At 36.3% G+C, this 25,353-nt stretch overlaps 1 protein-coding gene across 2 annotated transcripts; it reads left to right on the top strand.

The window, feature by feature from the left end:
• The first annotated feature begins 1,323 nt into the window (after nt 1-1,323).
• Nucleotides 1,324-25,204, top strand: LOC104884208 (probable acyl-CoA dehydrogenase IBR3). Of its 2 annotated transcripts, none has more exons than XM_057393715.1 (17): nt 1,324-1,599; nt 6,658-6,792; nt 6,916-7,056; nt 7,195-7,330; nt 8,333-8,514; nt 8,705-8,782; nt 9,631-9,750; nt 12,949-13,047; nt 13,153-13,270; nt 13,670-13,935; nt 18,504-18,698; nt 21,492-21,634; nt 23,252-23,336; nt 23,438-23,647; nt 23,756-23,908; nt 24,053-24,157; nt 24,559-25,204. In XM_057393715.1, exons 1-17 carry the CDS (start codon nt 1,453-1,455, stop codon nt 24,748-24,750), a joined length of 2,505 nt encoding a protein of 834 aa, XP_057249698.1. In that variant the 5' UTR covers nt 1,324-1,452; the 3' UTR covers nt 24,751-25,204. The 2 variants fall into 2 exon arrangements, with proteins under 2 accessions (XP_057249698.1, XP_010667120.2); XM_010668818.4 differs by having other exon boundaries at nt 1,326-1,599; nt 7,195-7,326; nt 8,329-8,514.
• Nucleotides 25,205-25,353: the final 149 nt, after the last annotated feature.

Here is a 25,353-nt window from a genome sequence, read left to right as displayed (position 1 = left end):
GAAAACATATATTAATTAACACAAAGAACTTCTGGTGTATTATGCACAAGTCCAGAAACTAGCTAGATATAATAACACAATTTTGCTTTTTATTTGCTCCTGCATCCGTCGTGTGCTTATAAGACTAGTACTTCCTCTATTTCTAAATAAATGTTATGTTTAGTAATTTGAAACTATTCATTGACTAACTTTGGCTCTATTTTCTCGCTATTATATAAAGAAAAAGATAGAGAAGCGTGATCTTTCTAGATTCGTCTTAATGTATATACTTTTCAAATAACAATTTTTTATAATTTTCACTTATGCGCAATTAAAAATATTAATGATCAGAAAAATACATTGGGTTATATGGAAAAGTGGTGAAAAATCTACCGTGCTCCCAAGATCACGATGCAAATGATGCACCACGCCAATCCAGTCCAGCTCACCTTGTGAGCTGTGTGGGTCGGGCTCGCAAAAATCCCGGTCTAGCCCAACTCAAACTGTGGAATTGGTGGGTGGGCCGTGGGCTAGATTTCTAGAGCCCAACCCGCTACTAAAACCGCCCAGCCCGACCCATGAACCGGACCAGCCCAGTCCAAGTAAATATTGAACCAAATTGTGTATAATTTAATCAAATTGTATATATTTTAATCAAATTGCATATATTATAATTCAATCAAATTTATAAATAATGAAACTATTCATTAATATTAATAATTTCATTTCATTTTAAAGATTTTATGTAACAATAATGAATAATTTCAATAATTAAATAATTTTGAAAAAAAAATCTCATACTGACCCGCCAGCCCGGTCTAGCCCACTAGACCCACAAACCGCCAGAACCACATCCCAAACCGTAAAAATCGATAATAGATCGGTGTGTGCCAAGATTTTTCAGCCCACATACTAGCCCGTCCAACTCATGAATTTTACGAGGCGATCCCGAATCGTGAAATCTCAGCCGAGCCCGCTATTATGTATACCCCGTCCGCCTAGCCCATACCAGTCGCCATCACTAGCACGTATTAGAAAAGTTGAGGTAATGATTTATACTTCCTCCGTTTAGAAATAGTTGCACCATTCTACTTTTCACGCATGCTGATGTATGATTTCAACCATTAATATCTTTAATTATCAATAAGAAAATATTATAAAAAGTATATATTAAAAAAATTTATATCGAGACAAATCTAACAAGATCTTACATGACTATATTTTTCCTAAAATATAAATCACCAAAGACAATCTAAGTGTAAGATGTGAATAGTGCACAAAATAGAAACGGTGCAACTATTTCTAAACGGAGGAAGTATTATATCGTAGAATTCGACAAGCACGCTTAGCTTACCGGAATGTCGATAAGCTTTAATAAACAAGGTATAAAACCACGAAGCTCCCGTCCATACTCCATAAGACCATAGTCATCATTATCATACTTGCGCCCGCGTCAGCTTACCTTACACTTCCATGGCGAAACTTACATCGGAGCTAATACTCGACAATTCACCCTCGTCAGATCCCCAATTCGACGTCGTATCACTCCTCAATTACTGCGCTTCTCATATCCAGGGCTTCCCTTCTTCTGTTTCTCCCTCCCACTTCTCCGTCCGTCAGGTAATTCTTCATTTTCTCTCTCCTCTTTCGGCATCATCTCTTATTTTGCGCTTTTTGGATTCTAATCAAAAAAAAATTGTATCATCTCTTTTTTTTTTGGAATTAGTATGATGCTTATTTTATTTCCTCGTTCGGATTGTTTGATGAGTTGTTAGTTAGGTGGTTGTTCATACGTATGTATCTGACAATTGAGCTGGCAAAGATTGAATTTAGCACTTTGTTTTTTTGGTGAAAAAGGGAAGTTTTAGCAATCTAAATTATATGTTTCATATTCAATTCTGCACCTAATTGCTAAATGCGCCTGTGTTTTGCAATGTTAGCCTATATAGCTTGTTTTGGACAAATTAAGGAAAATACTCGATGTGTTTCGAGCAGCAGCTCAAATAATTTGGATATGGCTACTCAATTGTGAGAAATATCAGGGAATTAAGCATTCAACGTTAGATGATATGGGATAGGAAACTGTCACTCTGTACTTGGGGGAAAACCATGGGGGAGCTTGTTTTCCATCAATTCACTATGATGCAGTCTAAACCATGGAGTGCGATGCTGATGAGTGAGATTATTGGAGAGAGTGAGAGTAGTGAGCGGTAATGGGAAACCCCTAGGCTAACTATACGACGCTTTTCCAGTTGTTGTAATCGGTTGATGTAGGAGCAGCCATAATTCAACTCTTCGAAGAGTTTTCATCGTGTTAGGATTCTATAAATCGCAGAGTTTTAGGGTGTATTTGGTTGGATGGATAATATTTCTAATGGAAAGTGGTTTTCCATGAAAACCATTTTCCAAAGAAAACTCAATTCTAAATTCATTTTCCTTTGTTTGGTTGCAAGAAAAGGAACTTTCCTTTGAAGCCATTTTCCTTTGTTTGTCATGTGTTATGTTTGATAGAGGGGGGGGGGGGGGAGGGTGGCTTCCCTTGCCTCCCTAGGGAAAGTAATTTTCCACCCTTGGAAAATGGAGTTCAACCCATATTTTCCCTTCCTTGATCCGATCCAAACCAAACACAAGAAAGTGAGGAAAATAATTTTTCCAGGAAAATACTTTCCTCCATACCAAACACACCCTTATTGAAATTAGGTTTTTTATAAAGAGTCCAAGTTATAATGGAAGTATGGAACTCTTAAGAGTCATTGAAATCTAGTGTAAATAGAAATTCAATCTAGTTATAGTGGCTCAACAAATGAGCTGCACTTTCTAGCATGTTGACACAAGGACCTCCTTCAACACTTGAACTTTAAGGTGAAACCCCCTTCAATCTGTACTTAGCACCGGCCACCCCTTAAAGTAAACTCCATCAATAACTGCTTAAAATCCCAACAAATAGTACCCAATGTTGCCAGCCATTGATATCCCAATACCATATCACAAGATCCCAAAGAGATCAACATCACATCGGTAGTAAACTGCTTGCCTTGCGTAGCCCAAGAGAAAGACTCACATTTATGTTGACATGCAATGTGGTTCCCATCTGCCACAGTAACAGTTGTAGTGATATTTAACTAACTGTACACCCAAGCTTCTTGGCCATGGAAAGGTCAAGGAAGTTGTGAGTATATCCAGAGTCTATGAGGATAAGATTTGGAACCCCATTCATTAATCCCTTCACTCTTGTTGTACTGGAAGATTTGGTTTCCTGTCAAAGCATGAACTGAAATACAAGGTTCATTACTTCCAGGACTATCACCTTTAAGCTCTGTAAAGTCATCACCAACCTCATCTATGTCACTATCATCCAACAAATTCTACCTGGCACTTCCAAAGTAAACAATTGTGGTTCTTTGAAATTACACTTATGATTCATATCATAAAATTTAAGACAATAATAGCATAAACCTTTTGCAATCTTTACTTGTCTCACATCTGCAGGAATGTATTTAAAGGGCCATTTTTTGTAGTTGGGTACTGTTTGATGGGTAGGAAGAATGGGAGGTTTAGAATTGTCTCGAACAGGAACTGTATCTAGAGGTTTGTTGGTGGGATAATTTGAAAAAGTAGTTCTATAGGACATTAGGACTTGGTTGTTCATGGAGTAAGGTTAACATTCATGGATTTGTCTTGAAGCCTAGCATACTCTACTGCCTCAGCTACAATTTTGGGTTTGAAAGCTCTCACCATGGGTTTAACTGTTGTCTTCAGATCACCAGTAAAACTATCATAAAAGTGGCAATCAGGCAGAATATGGTTCTGTTGTAACATCAAATATCTCACGTCTTCAAATGCATCCCTCAATCGAACCAGTTTGCTGTGATTTATTAAACTTCTCAACAACATTCACGCCAATTTCATCTTTAAATCTAGCACACAAGTCAATTGTGAATTCAGACCAATCCACATTTCTTCTAACTGACAAGTAACTGCAAACCTAGTTTTCTGCCTTTTCTACCATGTTTAGACAAGCTAAATCCACTTTTTGATCTTAGGAATTTTGCATATTGGGTAGTATTTATTTCATTTTTTGATCCACTTTCTTGGGTTTGTACCATTAAACTTAGGGCCTGTTTGGGAACCATCATTTCATTTGAAATGATGGAATTGTCCCAATTCACTTGTTTGGTTACTCAATGAAATTAGATCTGGAATTGGGCTAATTCCAATACAGTTATAACCCAAGTTAAAAACACATGGTATAAATCCTATCCCTCCCCCGTCAATTCAATTTCTCTCCCATACTGTTTTCTCTCTCCTGTACGTTCCCCTTTATTCCCTCCCTCCCCCTCTGTCAGCAACCCCACCCCACGCCCAAATTGAAATTCAATTCCAATGTTTCCAAACAAGTTTGAGCAATTGGATTTGGAATTCAATTCCCATATTTACCAAACGTGTTTGAGAAATTGTATTTGCAATTCAATTCCCATATTTCCCAAACGTGTTTGACGAATTGGAATTTGAATTCAAATGCATAATTTCAATTTCTAGAGTTGAAATACTAAAATTGAAATGAAATTCGGGTTCCCAAACGCTACCTCAAGAAATTCTAATTTAGGAACATACCCTAGAAATCTGGTGGGATTGAATCCATCACCATGTTCTGTAGTTCTGAAAGAAGGTTTGGCAGGTGATCTCTCCTCTAAATCCTTGTTTTCTTCAATTGCTTCTAACCTTACATTCATCTCTTGTAAGGACACCATTACTTCTTTCAAAGTGTCCTGCAACACCTTGTTTTGAGCTTGTGTTCTTTCCATTTTTGTTTTTGAATCTTCATTTGTTCTTCCATTGCTGTTACCTTTCTAGTAATTTCTGGAGCCAGGATTACTTCTATAGAAGATTCAAGTAAAAACACTTAAGAAATCACAGGTTCTTGATGAACTCAGTTGATGTTTTTAAGAAAATTCAGTATGACAATTTGTCAAACAGTTGGAGTGCAGTAGCTTTATAAAGCTCTAAGTGTTAGGAAATTATGCAACTTCCCTTATTAATCAGATTAGTAGAAATAACAATAATCTTTAAAATAACGCACACAAATGAATCAATTATTCGAAAAGTGTTAGAATCTCTAAATACGCTGCAACACTTCTACTGAAAGACAAAAATATACAAGTGATCATAACACTTATTGTAACTCATAACACATTACCTTTTGTTTTGGGATACATTATACAAATTATAAACGCATATATTTTGGTTATTATTTCTTCAACACGAACAATGGCGGATAATGATTTTGTCATTCAGCTTTGATACCAATGTTATACGAAAGGCAACCCTTCTTGTAATACTTAGATATGAAATAGAATTCAGAGAATTCTGACAGTAGAGAATATAGAAAGAGATAGAGAATTTGAGATGAGAAACAATTGGTTTGTGATTATTGTTAAATGCCTTTTTACATCCTATTCTTAGTCTATTTATAGCTTGATGACCAAGTGCAAAAGCTGCCAGCTTAACTAATTACAAGTTACAACAAACTAGTAACTGATTCGCTGAAAATCAGGAAAACCAATTAACTGACTTTCCTGCCAAAAGTAACTAAACGCAACTAATTTCTAAAAATCGAATTACATCATGACTAAGGCTAATTAATGCAATTACCCTTAGCACTATCCTCCTAAATGGAGCTATTGGTGAATGAAGCCTATAATCTGATTTAGAACCCTTTGGATCCTTAACCGGATTCATATCATCTAATCATCTGTTGAATAGAACGTCTTTGAACTTGATCTTCTCCTATCTTGGGGGATTTTCCCCCTCTTTCCCCTTAGCTTGGAGTCCATCTGACTTGTCTGATCTTCATGTTGCTAAAATATGGTTGGATTTGGTGAGCATTTGACAAAATATGGGTGCGTCACACATCCTTGCTATGTCATTAATCTGTGCTTCCACCCATTCAGCTAATAGACACAGCCACTCAAGCAGTTAATCTGGCTGTAATATACTCTCGTGTTGAAATTCTAACAGTAAGCTCAGATTAGCTTACTGAAACTCAAGATGAGTTGAACTGATTTTCCAATTAACAAGATAGAATAGAGAAATCGTGTGAGAGAGAGAGGGAGAATTAGAGTGAGATAGATCGAGAAGAGAAGAGAAGAGAGAGTGTTTATCATATTTCTGAATGAATGTCAATGTGATTACAAGTAGCTATGTATAGAATCTAGCTAAGAAAATACAAAGAAAAGGATTAACCACTTTTCCCCCTAAACTTTTCTAAGTCTAACAGAATTCTAACTAATGGTAACAGAATTCTTCCTTTTATAGCCCACTATTACAGAACCCTTCCCTTTTTTCATGGATTTCCTGAGAAAATTGGTGCTCTTGAGTATTTTCTATTAAACATTTCTCATTAAATTCCGCTTTCTTAGCAAAAATAAATGACCACAATGAATGCAGTAAAACAAGGAATTGATGATGAAATCATATGTGGGACAAATACAAAGGTCTCTTGCCTGAATACATAAAAAACTTAGCTTATATTTGTGTAATTTCTCAAAGTAGAACTATAGTCAATTATTTGGAGAAGGATGTAGACCTAATACACATATACCCTTTCTATCGGTAAAACTGAACTGTATCTTTCACCAATTGTACTGCTGATATTATGTGTGGTAATTTTTTGCTTAGTTTGGACATGGCCAATCAAACCCTACATTTTTGTTGGAAGTTGATGGCGGTGGTATATTGAAGCGGTATGTCTTGAGAAAAAGGCCTCCTGGGAAACTGCTCCCTTCTGCTCATGCTGTGGAGAGAGAATATAAGGTGTTTCAGGATTCTTGCTTTGCTCTTTCTTGTACACCATAGCAATGTTGACAAATTCATGTGAATAGCTATATCTTTTAACTGATTGAAACCCTTTGATCTAAAGAAACTTTCTTGTGACAGGTCTTACATGCATTGGGTACTAATACCAATGTACCAGTTCCTAAGGTCTTTTGTTTATGCACTGATACGAGTGTGATTGGAACTGCTTTTTATGTAATGGAGTATTTGGATGGTCGCATATTTTTAGATCCAACAATTCAGGTATGTGCTTAATATACTTATTTGAAGGCTATATAGTACAGTCACATTTTATGATCTTCTATATAGATGGCCATGTTTGTGTCTACACTCTAACATGAAACTTGGGTTGCGAATTATTATTGATATTGCTTTTAGTAGGGTCTGGAACCTCAGAGGAAGAGTGCAATATATCGGGAGTCTGCTCGAGCATTAGCTTCTTTGCATCTAATTGATGCTGATGGCATTGGTCTGGGAAGTTTTGGGCGCCGTGAAAACTATTGTAAAAGACAGGCAAGTGATTATCAGCTTCTTCGTTTATTTCCTCCCCTTACTTCAAATGGACCCTGATCCTCTACTTATTACCTGTTTCTTCAACTTACTACTGAAATTGTCAACATCTTGATACTAATATACAATACTGAACTTTGTTAATGCAGCTTCTTGCAATTTCCTGGTTCAGCTTATAATTAAATCTGACCTTTTGTCCAGCATCTTAATCATAAAGACTTTCTTCCCAAAGACAGCTGTGTATATATGATAGGTAGTCAATGTGCTTTGTATGTTCAACTGAATATAGTGTTGAGGCAGAGTTTGGCAACTAGCTTTCTGTCAGATCTTAAGAGAACTTGTGCACAGTCTTCAATGTCACTCCTTTTAGCTCTTGATCAGTAATCTGGCATCCTTCATTCAATCGATACTATATCCTCTGCACTTTAGTAGTTAGTTTTCCGGGTTTGAATACCCTATACAACTTATCATATTCTAATATTAATAAAATTAGTGCATCTAATATGCCATAATTCTAAATGAAAGTGGTTTAAAGAAAAGAAAGAAAGAATAGATGATACTGCCCTTTTCTTCTCGATCTATTAGAGTATGGAGGGAGTTTAAACTTGAATATCAGTTTATCATGTTTTAAGAACACGCTTCTTACTTACTTAATCTTGTACATTTCCAGATTACAACTAGAGCTTAGAAGTTAAGAGGTGCATACAAGTCAAGATGGTATCTTGTCTAGCTGCTGAAGCAACTTGTGCTACAATAGGCATCTGATGTCGTTCTCTCATTTAAGGCTGTTGGTTTTTGTTGAGTATATCTACTGCATGAATAGAACACAAGATAATGACAATTACCAGCTTTTAGAAGTTGCCATTGTTCTATAAGTCCAAATAGTTTCTGCTGCAAATATTAATGCTTGTCATAGAAAAAAAAAAAATTCCAAAGTTTCTCCAAGCATCTTTGATACAGCTTAATGTGGATGAAGAATTTTCTAATAAAAATGGTGTTAACCAGGTAGAAAGGTGGGGAAAGCAATATGTGGCATCAACTGCAGGGGGTAAGCCAGAAAGAAATCCTAAAATGCTTGAGCTGATCAGCTGGTTGCACGATAATTTACCTTTGGAAGATTCATCTGGATCTGCTTCTGGTCTTGTTCATGGTGACTTTCGGATTGATAATCTTGTCTTCCATCCGGTTGAGGTTTGGGGCTGTAAAATTCTCTTTCTTTTGTTTGTGAAACAACTGGTTGTTGATAGAGTGTCATGTTTGTACTTACAATCTATGCACAACAGTGTGAAGTCATCATTTTATTGTTTGTTTCTATCATTGTAGATTATAGTCTCTTCTACCTTGTATCTTAATAAACTTGAGGATTTTTTGAATGTTGCAGGATAGAGTGATTGGAATTCTGGACTGGGAATTGTCTACTCTTGGAAACCAAATGTGTGATGTTGCTTACAATTGTTTGGTATGCAAGATCAATTGTTCTTATTTCTTTTTAGCTACCATTATAGATTATAGTCCTTATACTACCTCTGTCTCAAAACACATTACCCATTGCCATTTTTAAATGTCTCGGAATACTCAACCCAATTCCTTTTTTTGAGTTGGGACCACATCTCAACTATAATTATCCACTCTCCTCCATCAAATCTAGTTTCCCCTCTTTTCTCAATATATAGTTGCCCACTTGTGTGGACTTGGTCCAAACTAATATTAGTGTGGACTAAAGCCACTCATGATGCTGATGCTTTTTTTTCTTCATATTGTTACCTTTTACAATCCGGAATTACACTAATCAACCATTATCTAACATAGTGACAATTTTTTTCATACAATCACCCTTTTTTTCATTAGTTTATTATAATGAAAGTTACACTGTATAATATAGTAACTTTTTTCCCTCACATAATCACCCTTTACAATCTATACTTTTATACCTACTTCTCTTTTATATCTATTGTTTTTTAACATGGTGACCCTGTTTAGGTCCATATAAGTTTTTTACTCTTCAATTAAATCTAGCTTTTTTTCTCTTAACTCAGTATAATATATTCCAAATAAGCCACCTTATACTTTCTCCTAAAAATTGGTGTCTATAGCCAATGAGTAATATACTTTGATACGGAGAGAGTGATCAATTTGGTTTAATATTTTTTGGTAGATCTGATTTTTCTTTCATATTTCAATCAGGATTTACTAGCCTTTCTGTTCTGTATAGTTTGTGATTTTCCATTATCAAATCATTGTTTAGTTTTTTATTCCATTGATGGTTTTGGATCTTCTAGAAGTTGATGAGTGACATTTAATGTGCAGCCTTACATTGTAGATTCTGCTATTGATAAGATAGGTCAGGACAAAGGATGGGATCAGATTGGAATACCAGAGGGGATTCCATCAATGGCTGAATATGTAGCAGAGTACTGCTCTGGAACTGTAAGATATGCAGTTTGATGCTTCACTTAGACTATCATTTTGGATGCTTGTTATAGTTGAGTTGTTGATATTCCTTCTACAGCGTTTTGTCAGCCTTTTTCAGCTGAGTTCTCAAGCACAAGAACCAGTTTTTTTTCCCTTAAGAATCATGTCAATCACCTAAATGCTAATTCAGCCATGTAAATGCATAGCTTAGGATCATTCGCAAAATCTTACACATGCATCACTGTATTACCATCATTGATTGCACTTATTAACTTAATATGTTCTCGCATGTAAGTGCATACAAACATGTTTATACACGCAGATGCTCAAACACTGACCCTGTTTGGGGAAGCATTTTAGGTGCCTAAAATGATAAGTTGCTAAACCTTTTAGGTGCTAAAATGAATCAGGTGTGTTTGGGAAATATCTAAAATAAAATTTCAGTTCCTAAATGATTGATATTGACAAGGTGAAAAGATAACGTGTGAAAATCAGGTACCTAAAATCAGGTACCTAAAATCTTGGAAAATAATGTTTCTCTCTCATTCTCTCATACTACCTACCGCGTTGTTGGTCTTCCATACCTCTACTACATCTCTTCTCAAATTTCTACATCTTATTTCTCAAATCAGGTATCTTCCAATTTCGTTCTTCAACTCCTTAAATCGCCGTATGATTTTTCTTGCAATTTATGCAAATTTCGTTCTTTATTTTCGTTGTTGGGTTTGCATATGTTGTGTTTGGAAACAGGACATTCATTTGAAATTCTTGAATTGGGCAAATCAAGTGTTAGGATGATGAAGAATTTCAGTTATGAACAATTCCGAACACAATAGAGCAGCACGAAGTGTTTTTTTTTTTTGTATTCTTTTTCTTTGCTTTCAATCTCATTTTGTCTCTTGAATTTAGTTATTATATTTTACAAGTATCATATTTTTTGTATTATGACAGTTTCTATGCATAATGTGATAGTATAAGTTGAGAGAAATTCGTTACATAATTGCTTATGGAGAAGTAGTGAAATATTTTTGTTCAAGTGAGTAATAATTTCAAATATTTATATTGTTATTTTATTTTTTAAATACATTGAAATAAATTAGTGTTGAAATATATATAATAAAAAATTACAAAATTAAAATAATTAATGATCTTGTGGAACTATTTATGCCAAATCGGTAAACTGTTAGCTACCTTATCAGTTTCAGCTATACTTGAGTTTCAGCTACGTTTCAGGCAGTATTACCTTGTTTTGGAGATAAAACGCATTTAGGCTTCATTCTTTTCATCAGAATTTCCGTGATCTAAACTCTTGGAACTTACAAGAACTTATAGGCCCTATGTGCTTGTTCCCAAACATATCCAAATTTATTTTCAGTTTTGAATAGATTTGGTAGCTTTTATCTGAACTTCTATATGCTTATTGGCTCTTATTTGAACTTACTGTACTTAAAACTTACTCTCCCTATCTCAAATCACTTAGCATTTTTGGTTTTTAGATGTCCCAATTTAGTTTCATATATATCTTCATAGTAAGCTATGGCTTTATACTTTTACCCAAGAGTGAGGGTCAACAATTATTTGGCAAGTTTTAGATAGACTTGTCATGCACATGATAAATGAATAAGGGGTTTTCTACGTAGTGCCCTTGTGTTTTACTAAATTCTATGTTCTACCCGATGTTTTGAAATTTCCACGATGTACTCCTAAGCTTTCTGAACATTACACAAAATACCCTTATGCACGATATCAAACAATCGATTTCGGGACTTTCTTACCCTTTAGGCATGGAGTAGGATTTTTTAGCCTTGTTAGTTGACTGACGTTTGGGATATGATCTGATAAAAGGTTAAGTGAGGTTTGGAGTAGGATTTTCTATTAGTAAGGGTATTTTGTGTGACGTTTAGAAAGTTTAGGGGTACACTGTGGAGAGTTCAAAAAGATCGGGTACAACATAGAATTTCGTAACACAGAGGGGCACTACGTAGAAAAACCCTTATAGAATTGAGAATATGGGCTACATTCATAACTTTGATATTAGTAATATAAGTTGCGGACTAAGTTGGACCAACGACTTGAAAATGAGGAACTAGCCGATGGGCCATTGGGAGTTTTGAAATGATTTTGATATGTCAGAAAAAGTGTGAGAGATGGGAAAATAATTGAATAAATAGATAGAAGGTATTTACAGGAAGAGAATGAAATCATTTAGAATGCATGACATCTTCCTTTTATAGGCATCCTAAACTAGCCATGAAGTTCTTGTTAGTGAGAGATTCCATCCTTTTCTAAGGGGATGCTTGCTAACAAAGAGTGACATTGTAGTCACTTATTACACTTGACTGATTTGAGGTTGCTGGAGAATAACAACTTCCTGATTTTATGGACAAGGTGGTTGGTGAAATCTTGACTTGGTCTATTTTTCATGCATGTGATTTCACAACTTTTATTTCATCGATCTGGGCTTCTTTGGCATCGCCACATCATTGATCCACTCTATCCATGGTGCTCCACTGATGGACAATCGTGTGACTACTAAAATAAATGGGTAAAACTAATCCCAAACAGTCCCCATATTAACTCCCCCACATTTTTCTCCTTAACTTTTTTTTTTTTTTTTCCTAAAAGTTGTGTATAAAGCAAATTTTGCAAGTTGAGACAGAGGGACTATATTTTAAGGTTAAGAAAAAAGGCCTACAGGCATCAGGTCTTTCAAATTGAACTCTCACATTTGATCGGAACCTCATGAAACTGTGGAGATGCAAATCCTGTTGGAATAACTCATTGTGGGGTTAAGTTAAGGGATCTCAGGTGGAAAATGTTATGTACTCCCTCCGTCTCACAATACATGCACCATTTTGTTATGGCACAAAAACCAAGGGTGAGGAAAAAGAGTGTTGTGATTGCTTTTTAAACCCATGTGATTATGTTTTAAAGGAGGGGATGTATTGTGAAACATCCAAAAGAGGAAATGGTGCATGTATTGTGAAACACCTAGAAGAGGAAAATGGTGCATGTATTGTGAAACAGAGGTAATATATTCCAGCATATCAATGTGAAAAGACTTTTTGGAGAGGAGAAGGATGAGAAGGCGTAGAGCCATAGACTGTATGAACAAGGGTTTATCCTGCTCTTTTTAGCTGGAAACGTTTTCATGATTCATATAGATTCTGGTGAACTTTACACTGGAGTAATAGTGTAATCTCTTAATTGTAGGGAAAACCTTGGCCTGCTGCTCAATGGAAGTTTTACGTTGCTTTCTCTTTGTTTCGTGCGGCAGCTATCTACACAGGCGTCTATAGCAGATGGATTATGGTAGAGATTTTGCGTCCAACTCTCAAATTTTCTTCAAAGAGTACCGAGCAGCTTTGGTGCTGCGCGTCACACTGATGGTTAAAATATTGCTTCACTTAATTACAGGGTAATGCTTCAGGAGGAGACCGGGCCATCCATGCTGGAACAAAAGCTAATGTTCTTGTAGACTATGCATGGTCATTTATTGCTAAAACTTCTGTACTTCCAGAGAGGCCCCCATCTGGTATACTGCAGTTTTTGCCTATTCTAGACATTTTTTGATTTGCAATTACTACTTGTACTCGTTTGCTAGTTCAGGATGATTAAGTGTCTTAATTGTTATTTTGCTTGCAACATCGCCTTCAAGCCTGTAGGCAAGTGTCTAATATTTAGCCCGGTGGAGTGATTTCTCTTTCCTCCAATGGAGCTTTCTGCCTTGGCAGCACCTCTGAAGTCTACCTTTGTATTGCTAGGTTTTAAGATGTGGTTTGAGTCATGATTTACTGTTATAGAAAGTGGATTCGTTTTTTGATTGCATTTGTTTTGAGGTCATGTGACTTGGTGAGACTTGAGAGAGAGTAATTGGCGCTGCCTTTTTTTTTTTTTTTGGAAAAAGAATCTAACAATTGTTACAAATATATAGGCTGGTGCTCTCAACATCATAATCAAGAGTATAGAAATCAACATGAAATTCCAGATTTCATGAAGAAAGAAGGTAAATATGTTCCTAGTGGAAGGGTTATGGGACTCAGGAACAAACTGATCAAATTTATGGAGAATCATATATACTCCATGGAGAATGAGTTCTACAGACTTGCTCTGTCTCCCTCCCGTTGGAGTGTTCACCCTGTGGAACAGAAGTTAAAGGAGCTGGCAAAGAGAGAAGGTTTATGGAATTTATTTATACCTGTATGTATCTTTGGTCTTCTCTTACTCTTATCTTCCTGCTGTGGCTCTCCTTACTCTAGTGATTGTCATATTATTCATTTATGTAGTGTTCTTGTTGGTGATCAATAAAATGTTTTAGAAGTATTTATTACTATGCGATGGGAAATCCCCAACTAGTCACAGGATATCAGTGGAATCTGCGTGAATTTACTTCAGATTTACTTACCAGTGCAACATTTGAGCCCTTGAAGTATGCCAAATAAGGAGCTAACTTAGAAACAGAAGTTATTCAGTTGCCATGTGATACCCGCAAGTCCACCTTCTAATATATGCAGCCATGTTCTGAGCACTCGAAGACCTGGCGCAAAAATATCTTATTAATTTTAGTTCTCACTGAGAAGCCTTGCATTAGAAATACAAGCTTTTGTTTTGTGCCAACCACCTATACTACTAGTGCTACGCACAGCTTCAAAAAGGCTCAATAGCAGCTACAGCCAAGGAACCAAATCGTGGAAGCACTTGTGCTCAGAGGAATGGTTGTGTTGTCACATAAGCGGCTTGTAACAGATGAATGGAAAGATCCCCGCCAATGCTGTGTAAATTTTTTCTAAAACCCTATATTATGTAGTTAAACCTCATTTTCATTTTTTAGTTTAGAACTCTTATTTCAAGATAATATACTTCCTCCGTAACACAGAATGCAACAATTGAATATTTTATACCTCACAAATAATACCCAATTGTTGCATTCTTTCTGTTACGGAGGAAGTATCATAATATAAGTCATTTATGTACTTTGTGAATCAATAATCGATAAGTTATTAGTACTCTCTATGTCCCTTAAGGATTGCCCATTTTTCCATTTTAGTATGTCCCAATTAGATTTCTCATCCCTTTTTTTATTGAATTCACTATCTCAGCTTACTATCTGCTCAATATAATATTAGCGTATATCTCACATCAAATCTACTTTTTCCTTATTTCTCATATCAGGATCCTGAATCCACCATCTTTAATCACTTTTTCCGCTCTCCTCTATTGCAACTAGAATTTTTTGCACGCGATGCGTGCTTGAATTTTTTTTTCGAAACAGAAATTCGATTTTTTTGGGCATAAGAGTCAAAATTTGAACATTAATTAGACATACGAAGTATAGTTGTTTTTAGTTGCAAAATTTGATTGGTTTAGTTTCTGTCACTCAAGTCTCTCACTATTCTTTTTTTTTTATATACTTTTCAAAGTTAAATTATATGAACAAAATAGAAAATTTATTGAATTTATTTATGATTATTATTATAATTTTTTAGTTGATTTTTGAATTAAGTACAATACTTCATAAATTGTAAAGAAAATAAACACTTTGATTTCAAGTCAATTTTTTCACAGGTTGTAGTTTGTAAGTGAATTTTTAAGTTTTTATAAAGTTTCTTCATTTTAGTGATTTGCATAACGTAAATTATGCAATTTTATGAGTTTAGTTGACTTGTGAGAGATTGTTACAATTATATTTTTGATATTTTTAATTGAAGCCCCCTTTGATTTGTAAGGGCCTGTTCTCCCCAGCTTATTTTCAGTTCAATTCAGTTCAATTCAGATCAGTTCAGTTCAGACCAGTTCAGTTCAGTTCAGCTCTTGACAATACTTTTACTCTCACATATCACTATTCATTTCAGTTCAGATCAGTTCAGTTCAATTAAGTTCAATTCATTTCATTTCAGTTCAACTCAGTTCTGTTCTGTTCTGTTCAGTTCAGCTGTTTTATGCTGAAGAGAACATGCCCTAAGTGAATTTGTAATTTAGAATGGGAAGGCGGTAACATAGTCTCTTCATTCGGGGACACCATAGCTCCCCCCTTCCCTTATATAATAGAGATATGTTGTACTTTAATTCTTGAATGATATTTTACATAAACCTTTTTACCTTGATAATTAATCATTATTATATAATAGAAAAAAATAGGTCCAAATATATGTAAAAGTTTCATTATATATAGAAAACACTATAAAAAAAAGTAAATAATTTTTTTCCTTGTCTAACTTCTAAATTCTGATTTCACTAAAAATACACCTCTATTTTTTATCATGACCCACCATTAATTGTGAATGGTTCTTGAGAATAGTGATTTGCATTGTAAGTAAATTTTGGTAAATGTTTTTGTATGTATTGACGTTCTAGGTTATTAGCTAGTTTTAGTTTGTATGTTAATTTTAAGTTTTAATAAAGTTTCCTGATTATTTGAGTGATTTGCGTGATTTTTATAACGTGATCTTCTCAATTGAATGGGTGATTTGTAAAGTTTCATCTTTTAAGTGATTTGTGAGTGAGTGTTGTAAATTTATTTTCGATAGTTTTCTTTGAGTGCCGATTTTGATTTTGACGTTCCTTTAGTAATTTAGAAAGGGAAGGGGGGCAAAATAGGCGTTTCAAAAGAGGACACCATTGCTCTCCCCTTCCCTTATATAATAGAGATATAACTTTTCCTATAGCTATGCGCACAAGAGAAATGTGCATTGCTTTAAGAGACGGAGGAACTAAATATTTTGAACCAATAACTTGAAGTCATGGGTAAACATGTCTGAACTTGACTAGTCACAATTACTTAATGATGGACACAGTGAGAAGGACGTGAGTTTTATTGCTGCTTTCTGTAGGATTTTGCAGTGCAACAACTCCAAAATTTATTGCAACTTGTCTTTTCTTTGATGGAACGGCCTATTTTTGTTTCATGGCTATAGCACTGTGTCTTGTGCCCTCTTGTTTAACCACTCTACTTTTGAAGACTGACCAAAATCCTTTTGATAAACTTTTTTGCAGAAAAATTTGTCAGAAACCACCTTTTATAATCACTTTTTTGTGAGAAACCACCTTTTAAAAAAAATTGGTTAATTAGCCACCTTTTTGGTTCTTTTTTTTGTTGGAAGCCACCACTTGCCGGAATCCGGCGTTGACCATCAGATTTTCGCCATTTTTTTCCAGATTTTCGTTATTTCTTCCACCTAAGATGTCGGGGATGCGAGGGAGGTGATGGGCTTAGGGCTGGGAGGGTGGGGATGGTCGTGGGGGGTGTTTGTCAGCGGGTTGCGAGGGGGAGGGGGTTGCCGGGGATGCGAGGGGGAGGGGGTTGCCGGGGATGCGAGGGGGGGGAGGGGGGGAGAAAGATAAAGGGCGAAAAATGGCGAAAATCTGATGGTCAACGCCGGAAAATCAAGGTCAACGCCGGATTCCGGCAAGTGGTGGCTTCCAACAAAAAAAAAGAACAAAAAAGGTGGCTAATTAACCAAAAAAATTTAAAAGGTGGTTTCTCACAAAAAAGTGATTATAAAAGGTGGTTTCTGACAAATTTTCCCTTTTTTGCAAGTCCGAAGTTGGAGCCTCTGCCATATGTCCATTAAACTAGTGTCTGAAGATAGGCGCTAGACCGATCCATTTTACTTGCCACATTAAACACACAAAGGATCATGACGATACTAAATTTACTTCGCCCACCTTAGTTTTGTAAGCCGCCCCAGAAGCCTGAAGGGTGTCACATTACATGGAGCAAAGTTATGCGTTAGCATTTTCACAAATAACTAATTTACCAGCCCACATTTCTGTAAGACATTGACAAGTACTCCCTCCGTCCCTAAATAGATTGCCCATTTCTTTTTGGCACAAGTATTAAGAAGAAATCATTTGTAGTACCTTAGTTGTATGAAATCATAATTAAATATAGAAGTTGGGACACTTTTTACGAATTGTTTATTAAGGAGAGAGAATGTGGGCCCATATAGGGAAGTGGGTGATATTATAAAAATTGAAAGCAAAATAATATATTAATTGGTGGACCCATACCAATAAGGAAATGTGAAAGCTATCTGGGACAGACATAAATAGAAAAATGGGCACTCTATTTAGGGACGGAGGGACTAGCTGCTCAACTGCTCAAGAGACTTGTTGGCCCTGATTACTTGAAGCCATTGACCATGCATTTTTCAGATTTTATGGTCTTCAACATCCAAAAAATACCTTCAGGAATAATCATTTGCCAAAATTCATGTCTTTTATCTGATAAATGCAGGTCCACTTGATCTACAATTTATTCTATTTTGATCCAGTAACCATAGAAGCTTAGGAATGAGAGCTAATTCCAGGATGACTAGGCCACTATACAAAGGCTACCTACTGGTTCTGCAAGCACTTTATATTCAATGGTACTTGGCTTTCTTTGAAGTTCTTACCTCACATCACTACAACAGAGCTCTGAGAAGCAGCTTCCTACATTTCGTGTACTTGCTTGCAAAAACCATGAATTCACTCCAAAAGGCTGGAATAGCTGAAATAACTGATTTCATAAGTTGGCCTTGTTGTGCATTTGGCCAATTCATACTTAAGTGAACTTAATCATCAATTTTGCATTAAGATACATTAAATTTCTTGGATGGCATTGGCAGCCGCAGATTCTTTGAAGGGATAACTCCCTTTATGTCTGTCAAGGATAGCCTTTATGTCTGTGTTGTCTCAGTTGTTAGCAGTTTCCTTCCCTTAAAGAATTTTTCGCATTCATTGGGATGGCATGAGGATGTTTCTTTATTCTTTTTGTTTTCATGCAGTTTGATAGTGCAATGCGAGTTAAAAAATTATTTTCCAATGGAAAAAGCCAGAATTCTTTCGAGGGTAGAGGTGGCCAATTACTTGGAGCAGGGCTGTCAAATCTTGAATATGGATATCTTTGTGAAATTATGGGCCGTTCTGTTTGGGCTCCTCAGATTTTCAACTGTGGGGCACCTGATACCGGAAATATGGAGGTAATGCTTCATGGTTAATATATAAGCATTAAAGTACACATGCTTGCATACATTTACATAGACATGAATGTCTTTATGTATGTGTTTTCTTTCCCTTTAGTAATTAAAGTAAGTTTATTCAAATTATTACTTGTATCCAGGTTATTCTATTTTAGGCTTTTAGCTTCTTAAAAGCAAGATTATATGAAACAAAACTGCCCTCTTTGGAGGCTGGGTTTGCTCCCGCAATTGAGGCTTTCTTAAGCTGGGGAGAAGGCTTTCTTAAGCTGGGGAGAAAGCTGCGTTTGCTCCCATGTGCAGAGAGAGTCTTGTTAGGTTGGTTGGATGAAAGCAGGATACTTTATATACGAACATTTTTGGTTCAACATTTTCGGGCTCTAAGAAACGTAATTAAATATATAGTCCCTTTCTTCTTGTTTGGTTCCACCCCTCTTCAATCCATTACCATTACTTGGTGGTAATGGATTCCTTAGTTTGTTACCTTGTCTTTCTCCTCAGTAAGACAGAAACATAATCCATCTGTTGGTGGTAATGATTTCCTTTTCTTTTCCATTCCAAAGCTTGAACCAAACACCTAATAGAGATAATAAATTTTTTTACCATTGCACTCCTCTATATGATTCCATTTCCGTTCCATACCATGTGGTAATGGTTTCCTTTTCTTTTCCATTCCAAGCTTGAACCAAACACCTTATAGCGATAACAAATTCTGTTACCATTGTACTCCTCTACATGATTCCATTTCCTTTCCATACCATGACTTGAACAAAAATGCTCTTGTCTTCCTTGACATCTTTTGGAGCACTTTTATCTGGAAAATGAAACTCATACTTAGCTTTGTTGAACTAGTTTTACAGAGAATTGGAATGCCAAAATACCATGATTTAGTATGTTCATTCCATTATGTTTATTGAAGTGTACACCAGCTTTTTGACAACATTAGTACTTCCTACAGAGTTGTGTGCTCCTGTGAATGCAATGGTAATTCTGATTCAACTCATGAGTTATATGTTAGTCAGATATTAGTTTTTCAAGGTTTGAAAGTTGCTGGTTTTACAAAACATTTTTGTGAATGTGATGACATGGCATTCTGAATATTGTCGAGTGGTGTGGACAGTGTTATCCTATATACTCAGTACTCCCTTACTGTGAAAGTTGCTGGGTCATGCTTGGTTTTCGAACTTTTTGCAGCCTAGTTAACTGAAGCAAAGGACAAGTTACCTTCCGTAGCTATTGCTTATTCAGGGACGTACCGTGCTTAGGTAATGATCAACGAAAATCTGAAGTTCTGAATGATAAATGGAAAAAGTGAACACTTTTGGGTAATGGTACTAAAAGTTGGTTCTGGGCTTTTCGCTTTTTACTGAAAGATATTAAAGCTGAACTCAGAAGTTCATTTGATTAAAGCTAATTAACAGGTTAGCTTGTGTTACAATTTCTATGGGTACATTCCTGTCTGTCTTTCAACATGGATAATCACTTCACAGTTTAGATTGACCTGTCAAACGAGCTGTCAGATGAGTTCCAAGTTGGGTAAGTTTTGGTTGGGGTTGAAGTCTGTCTTGTGGTCCAAATCATTTTTTCTGTTATATGTCCTGGTTGTCTGCGGCTTTCTGTCAAATTATTGTATTCAAAGTTCAAGGCCTAATTTTCAAGGTAGGTTTTAATTTGGTTTTCCTGTTGCATAATTTTTGGAAGGTCTGATTTCTGGTGAAAAAATCTCTGAAAAAGCGACTGATCATGAGGATGATGTAAGAATATTTTTTATATCTATGATATGAAGCAGGCTTTGACAGATAGTATGAGTTTTACGATGCCTTCTTTTTTTGTGATCGATTTGGGTTGATAGCGTTACATAAAAAAACTGTAATCCACTTCAAGTTCTTGGGAAGCTAGGGAAATTTGTAATTGAACCTAGTTCTGAATTAAATGATGAATTGGAAATTGAGGGAGATTAGAAAATTGTAAGAAATGGAACAAAGCAGAAAGATTTCTGGAATAGGCGAAATGAAGCTCTCAAGTCTCAATTGTTGCTTAATGTTGATTTGAGGTGTCAATTGCAAGCATATCAACGTATTTTTTACTGGATCCTGTCAAACTTGGTAGCATATTGTTTCTGATGCTTCATGTGCTGTATTTAGGTCAGCCAAGTAGCCTTGGAGGATTAGGTGAATTTTCTCATGCTGCCAGAGGGAAAGCACTAATAAGAAATGACGATGATCACCTTCTCAATTTGAAGATCCTAATTTTAGTTTGTAGGGGTTTGATCATCTTGCACTTCTCAATGATATTTGCAGTGGTTTATGTTCATCAGGCTTTAAAAATTAATTGACATTGTTATACATATAAATGCTTGATCTTAATGTAACACAATTTTGCAATTTATGCTTACTTATTTGCTGCTGCTTCTGTCAATGATTGTTTCTGATGCTTCATGTGCTGTATTTAGGTCAGCCAAGTAGCCTTGGAGGATTAGGTGAATTTTCTCATGCTGCCAGAGGGCAAGCACTAATAAGAAATGACGATGATCACCTTCTCAATTTGAAGATCCTAATTTTAGTTTGTAGGGGTTGATCATCTTGCACTTCTCAATGATATTTCAGTGGTTTATGTTCATCAGGCTTTAAAAATTAATTGACATTGTTATACATATAAATGCTTGATCTTAATGTAACACAATTTTGCAATTTATGCTTACTTATTTGCTGCTGCTTCTGTCAATGAATGAGAAGATGCTCAAATGATTTTGACAAATAGAAGGCTGATCTTGATATCACACACTTGATGTCTTAGGTTTTACTACGCTATGGGACTAAAGATCAACTAGAAGAATGGCTTATTCCCTTGCTTGAAGGCCAAATACGTTCTGGGTTTGCGATGACAGAACCACAAGTAGCATCTTCTGACGCTACTAATATTGAGTGTTCCATAAAAAGGTAAGTATATAGCCTAATTGCGATATAGTTTCCTGCTTGATTAATTTCATGTGTTTAGGTTTTTCCTTGGGAAACTGACAAGAGTAATCCGAACTATTGCCTACTCGTTATAATAAATCCCAACTAGGCTTTTTTTTTTTAAAAAATATTTCCAACTATTGGGGATGCCTTTTCAAAATAGTCTGGTGATCTGAAAAAACCGCTTTAGCAGGTCAAATAAGGACTTTTTGAGATCTAATTGGCGCTAAAAGTTTTAATTTCTTTTATTGTTTTTCCTCTCTCCTCCTTCCTTTCCCATTCCTAGGTGCTCTTTATCTCCACGGCTCCACCTCTCTTATGTCCAGCAGCCAGTGTATAAGAAATTGCACCTAGGTGAACGAAGAAGCGCACCCAAGGGAAATTTTTTTTTTACATCAGGTTTGAATTTTTCTTAGTTGCGCCTCACCAAGATCCTTTTCACCTCAATGCGCCTGAAGCTTTTTTATATATTAGTCCAGCCAAACTTCCACCTCTTATGGCTACCATATCCACTACAAACCCAACCTGTCCTAGCCATCCCCCCACCAATTGACTGCTTATGCTATTCGTAATTGGAAAACCTTGATTGTGTTTTGAACTCGGATTTGATTATGTACAAAGGCTACCCTTCATTGGGAGAATCTTCAAAGTTATGGATCTTAGCTAAGAGCAAGATGGTTTTACAAAACAATTGAACAAGGCCCTATGTTAGTTATTGATCATCTCATGAAGTCTACTAGTTTGAAGGAAAGTTTGGCTTCTATAGCATCCTGCTTTTGTCTCGTGCTGCATGATGGGGTGAATTGGGGGACTGGTACTATACTTGGATCAGGACATAGTAGACCAATTGTGCATGTGCTGTCTTATCCTGAAAGGTGTTTCCTGTAGAGGTACATGGTGTCGGTTCAGCTTATGTTATCGATTTTGATCCATGTTCTCTTGCAACATTTTGGGTATATGTCATGATCGGAGTTGTAAATGTCCCTTTTTTGCATTCTCATCACTAGCTATATGGACACAAACTTCTCTATCTATAACAACTTTTGAAAGGTAAGCTTATTTCCTCCGCTCCTTCCCCCCCCCCCTCCTAACTTATTGCGACACTTGCCTTTTTTAGTAGTTCTTTTATTAATGCAACACGGCTATAATGGAAAAAAAAGGTGTACTCACACATGGGACCACTTACACTAAACAACTTTTCTCTCTCCTTATTTTAAAATGAATTTTGACACAATACCCCACTTCCAAGTCCCTCCCGGCCTCCTAAATCTCTGTGGCAAAGGCAAGTGTTGATTAATTTTGTAACGAAGGAAGTATTAGATTTGGGATCGGTAGACCTTGTCTTTGCGTTATTCAAGTTGTGTGTAGTATTAACTACTTATAGGAATATTCTAGTACTAACCTGCAGGCATATCAAATATATATTGTCAGAGAAGCTACATGTGAAAGAAAGGGTTAGGTGGCTCTGTTTTTGAGAGAGAGTACATGTATAGTTCGGTGTTTGCTTCAAATCATTTGTTGCATCATGTGATGTACAAAAAGTTGAGATTTTGCTGCATATCTTTTTCACTGTCCATAATATGTACGAATTTTGTGTAGAGATGGAGATTGTTACGTTATTAATGGAACCAAGTGGTGGACAAGTGGGGCTATGGATCCGAGATGCAAACTTCTCATCGTTATGGTTAGTTCCTTTTTTGAGTTGTAAGAGGAATGATTACCGTAGGTCTTAAGCAAGTTAGCCATGTCTGTAATAGTATAATACAATCATGCGATGTTATGCAGGGTAAAACAGATTTTAGTGCTCCAAAACACAAGCAACAGTCCATGATCCTCGTTGATGTAAAAACTCCTGGTGTACATATAAAGAGACCACTTATGGTGTTTGGTTTCGATGATGCTCCTCATGGTCATGCTGAAGTGTCTTTCCAGAATGTACGTGTGCCAGCCAAGAATATCTTACTTGGAGAAGGACGTGGATTTGAAATTGCTCAGGTTACTTTAATTTTCTAAACATGTTGCTAATCTTGTAATTTGTTTGCTGCTTCAGACTAGAAAGGAAGAGCATTCTGCTCAACAACGTGACATTCAATGATCTTGCAGGGTAGGTTAGGACCTGGAAGGCTGCATCATTGCATGAGACTTGTTGGAGCAGCTGAACGTGGTATGCAGATGATGGCTGAAAGAGCCCTTCAACGTAAAGTGTTTGGTAAACTGATTGCGCAGCAAGGCTCGTTCCTTTCAGATATAGCTAAGGTAACACCTGCTGTGCCAAATTGTTTATCTGTAAATAGAACTCGGAAGCTTCTCCAGTTCTTGAGGAGTTTGATCTGTATGATTGATGGACTCCATGAGTGCTTGTTAATATCTTTTTCAGTAATCTAATCGAACTATTTGCAGTGTCGCATAGAGCTAGAGAAAACCAGACTTCTGGTTCTCGAAGCTGCTGACCAACTTGATCGGCTTGGAAACAAAAAGGCTCGTGGGACCATAGCAATGGCCAAGGTACTTCTCTGATCGAACTCTGATTTCCATATGTTCATTTCTACCCATGTTGTCCATCGCCAAGCCTTTTACTTATTGGGGGGTACAGGAAGGAGATGCTTGTTTCATGTTTGACATATCTCCAGTTTCAGGCATTAGACTTTTCATTGTCAATCCAGATCTTATCAGATTTTGATATGATACCATAAAATTAGAGCTTGGGGTGGGTGCCAAGTAGTTGGCTATGCACACTTCCCATCCCTGGATGTGGGTTTGCTGCTCACCAAGGGAAATTGGGGGGGAGGGAGGGGTTAGGAGGTAATAGATAACCGTGCATCAATAGCCTGAGATATGCATGAAAGCTTGGGTCCCATTTATACAAAAAGAACTGTTACAATGTAGTTGCTGGTTGTACCATACAGGTGGCTGCTCCAGCCATGGCGCTGCAGGTGCTTGACATGGCTATGCAGGTGCATGGAGCCCTGGGCTTATCTTCTGACACTGTATTGTCACATCTGTGGGCAACGGCAAGGACCCTAAGAATTGCTGATGGTCCAGATGAGGTTCACTTGGGTACTATTGCCAAATTGGAGCTGCAAAGATCCAGGCTTTAAGGATTACATAATGCTGAAATAAAAACATAAGTTTCTGAGCTACTAACCGCTTTGCGTGATCCTGCTACTGCTGCTGAAGAAAACACAGATAAGTTTCAAAAAATAATTACTGTGCTGGGAATAGATGTAAAATTGTAATATATGGATATGTGAAACCTTGGAACCGTCTGTTGCATGGAATAGAAAGAAAAGTTTTATGATGGAATTGGTCAGATCTAGATCGCGTTATTGTCAACTTCATGACTGGAAGGAATACGGAAATTTGATATGTAATATGATCATCTAATCTGTTTTACCAATGAACCATTTAGTCACAAAATAATATAATATTGTGTGGACTGTAAAAAGGAGTTTTCATGCTTTGTTTTGAGTTTTAATAGGTTTAAGAATCTTGTACTATATATAACCAAGATTTCGGCCATCATAATAAAGGTATGTTTTGTTTTGAGTTTAATCTATTCCTTGTGGAATTAAAGTTTTAGGAGTGAATCCAAAGTTTTAGCAGTGAATGCAATCTCAGTTATTATCAAACCTTGGTTAGGAGTTGATAATTTCATATCCTTGTTCTTGAATTTCGTGTGTGTGATACATAAGAAATTTGAA

The sequence above is a fragment of the Beta vulgaris genome, chromosome 3 (genome assembly GCF_026745355.1).
Source record: "Beta vulgaris subsp. vulgaris cultivar EL10 chromosome 3, EL10.2, whole genome shotgun sequence".
NCBI classification, from domain to species: Eukaryota; Viridiplantae; Streptophyta; class Magnoliopsida; order Caryophyllales; family Amaranthaceae; genus Beta; species Beta vulgaris.
This window is presented reverse-complemented; position numbering and strand designations above follow the sequence as displayed.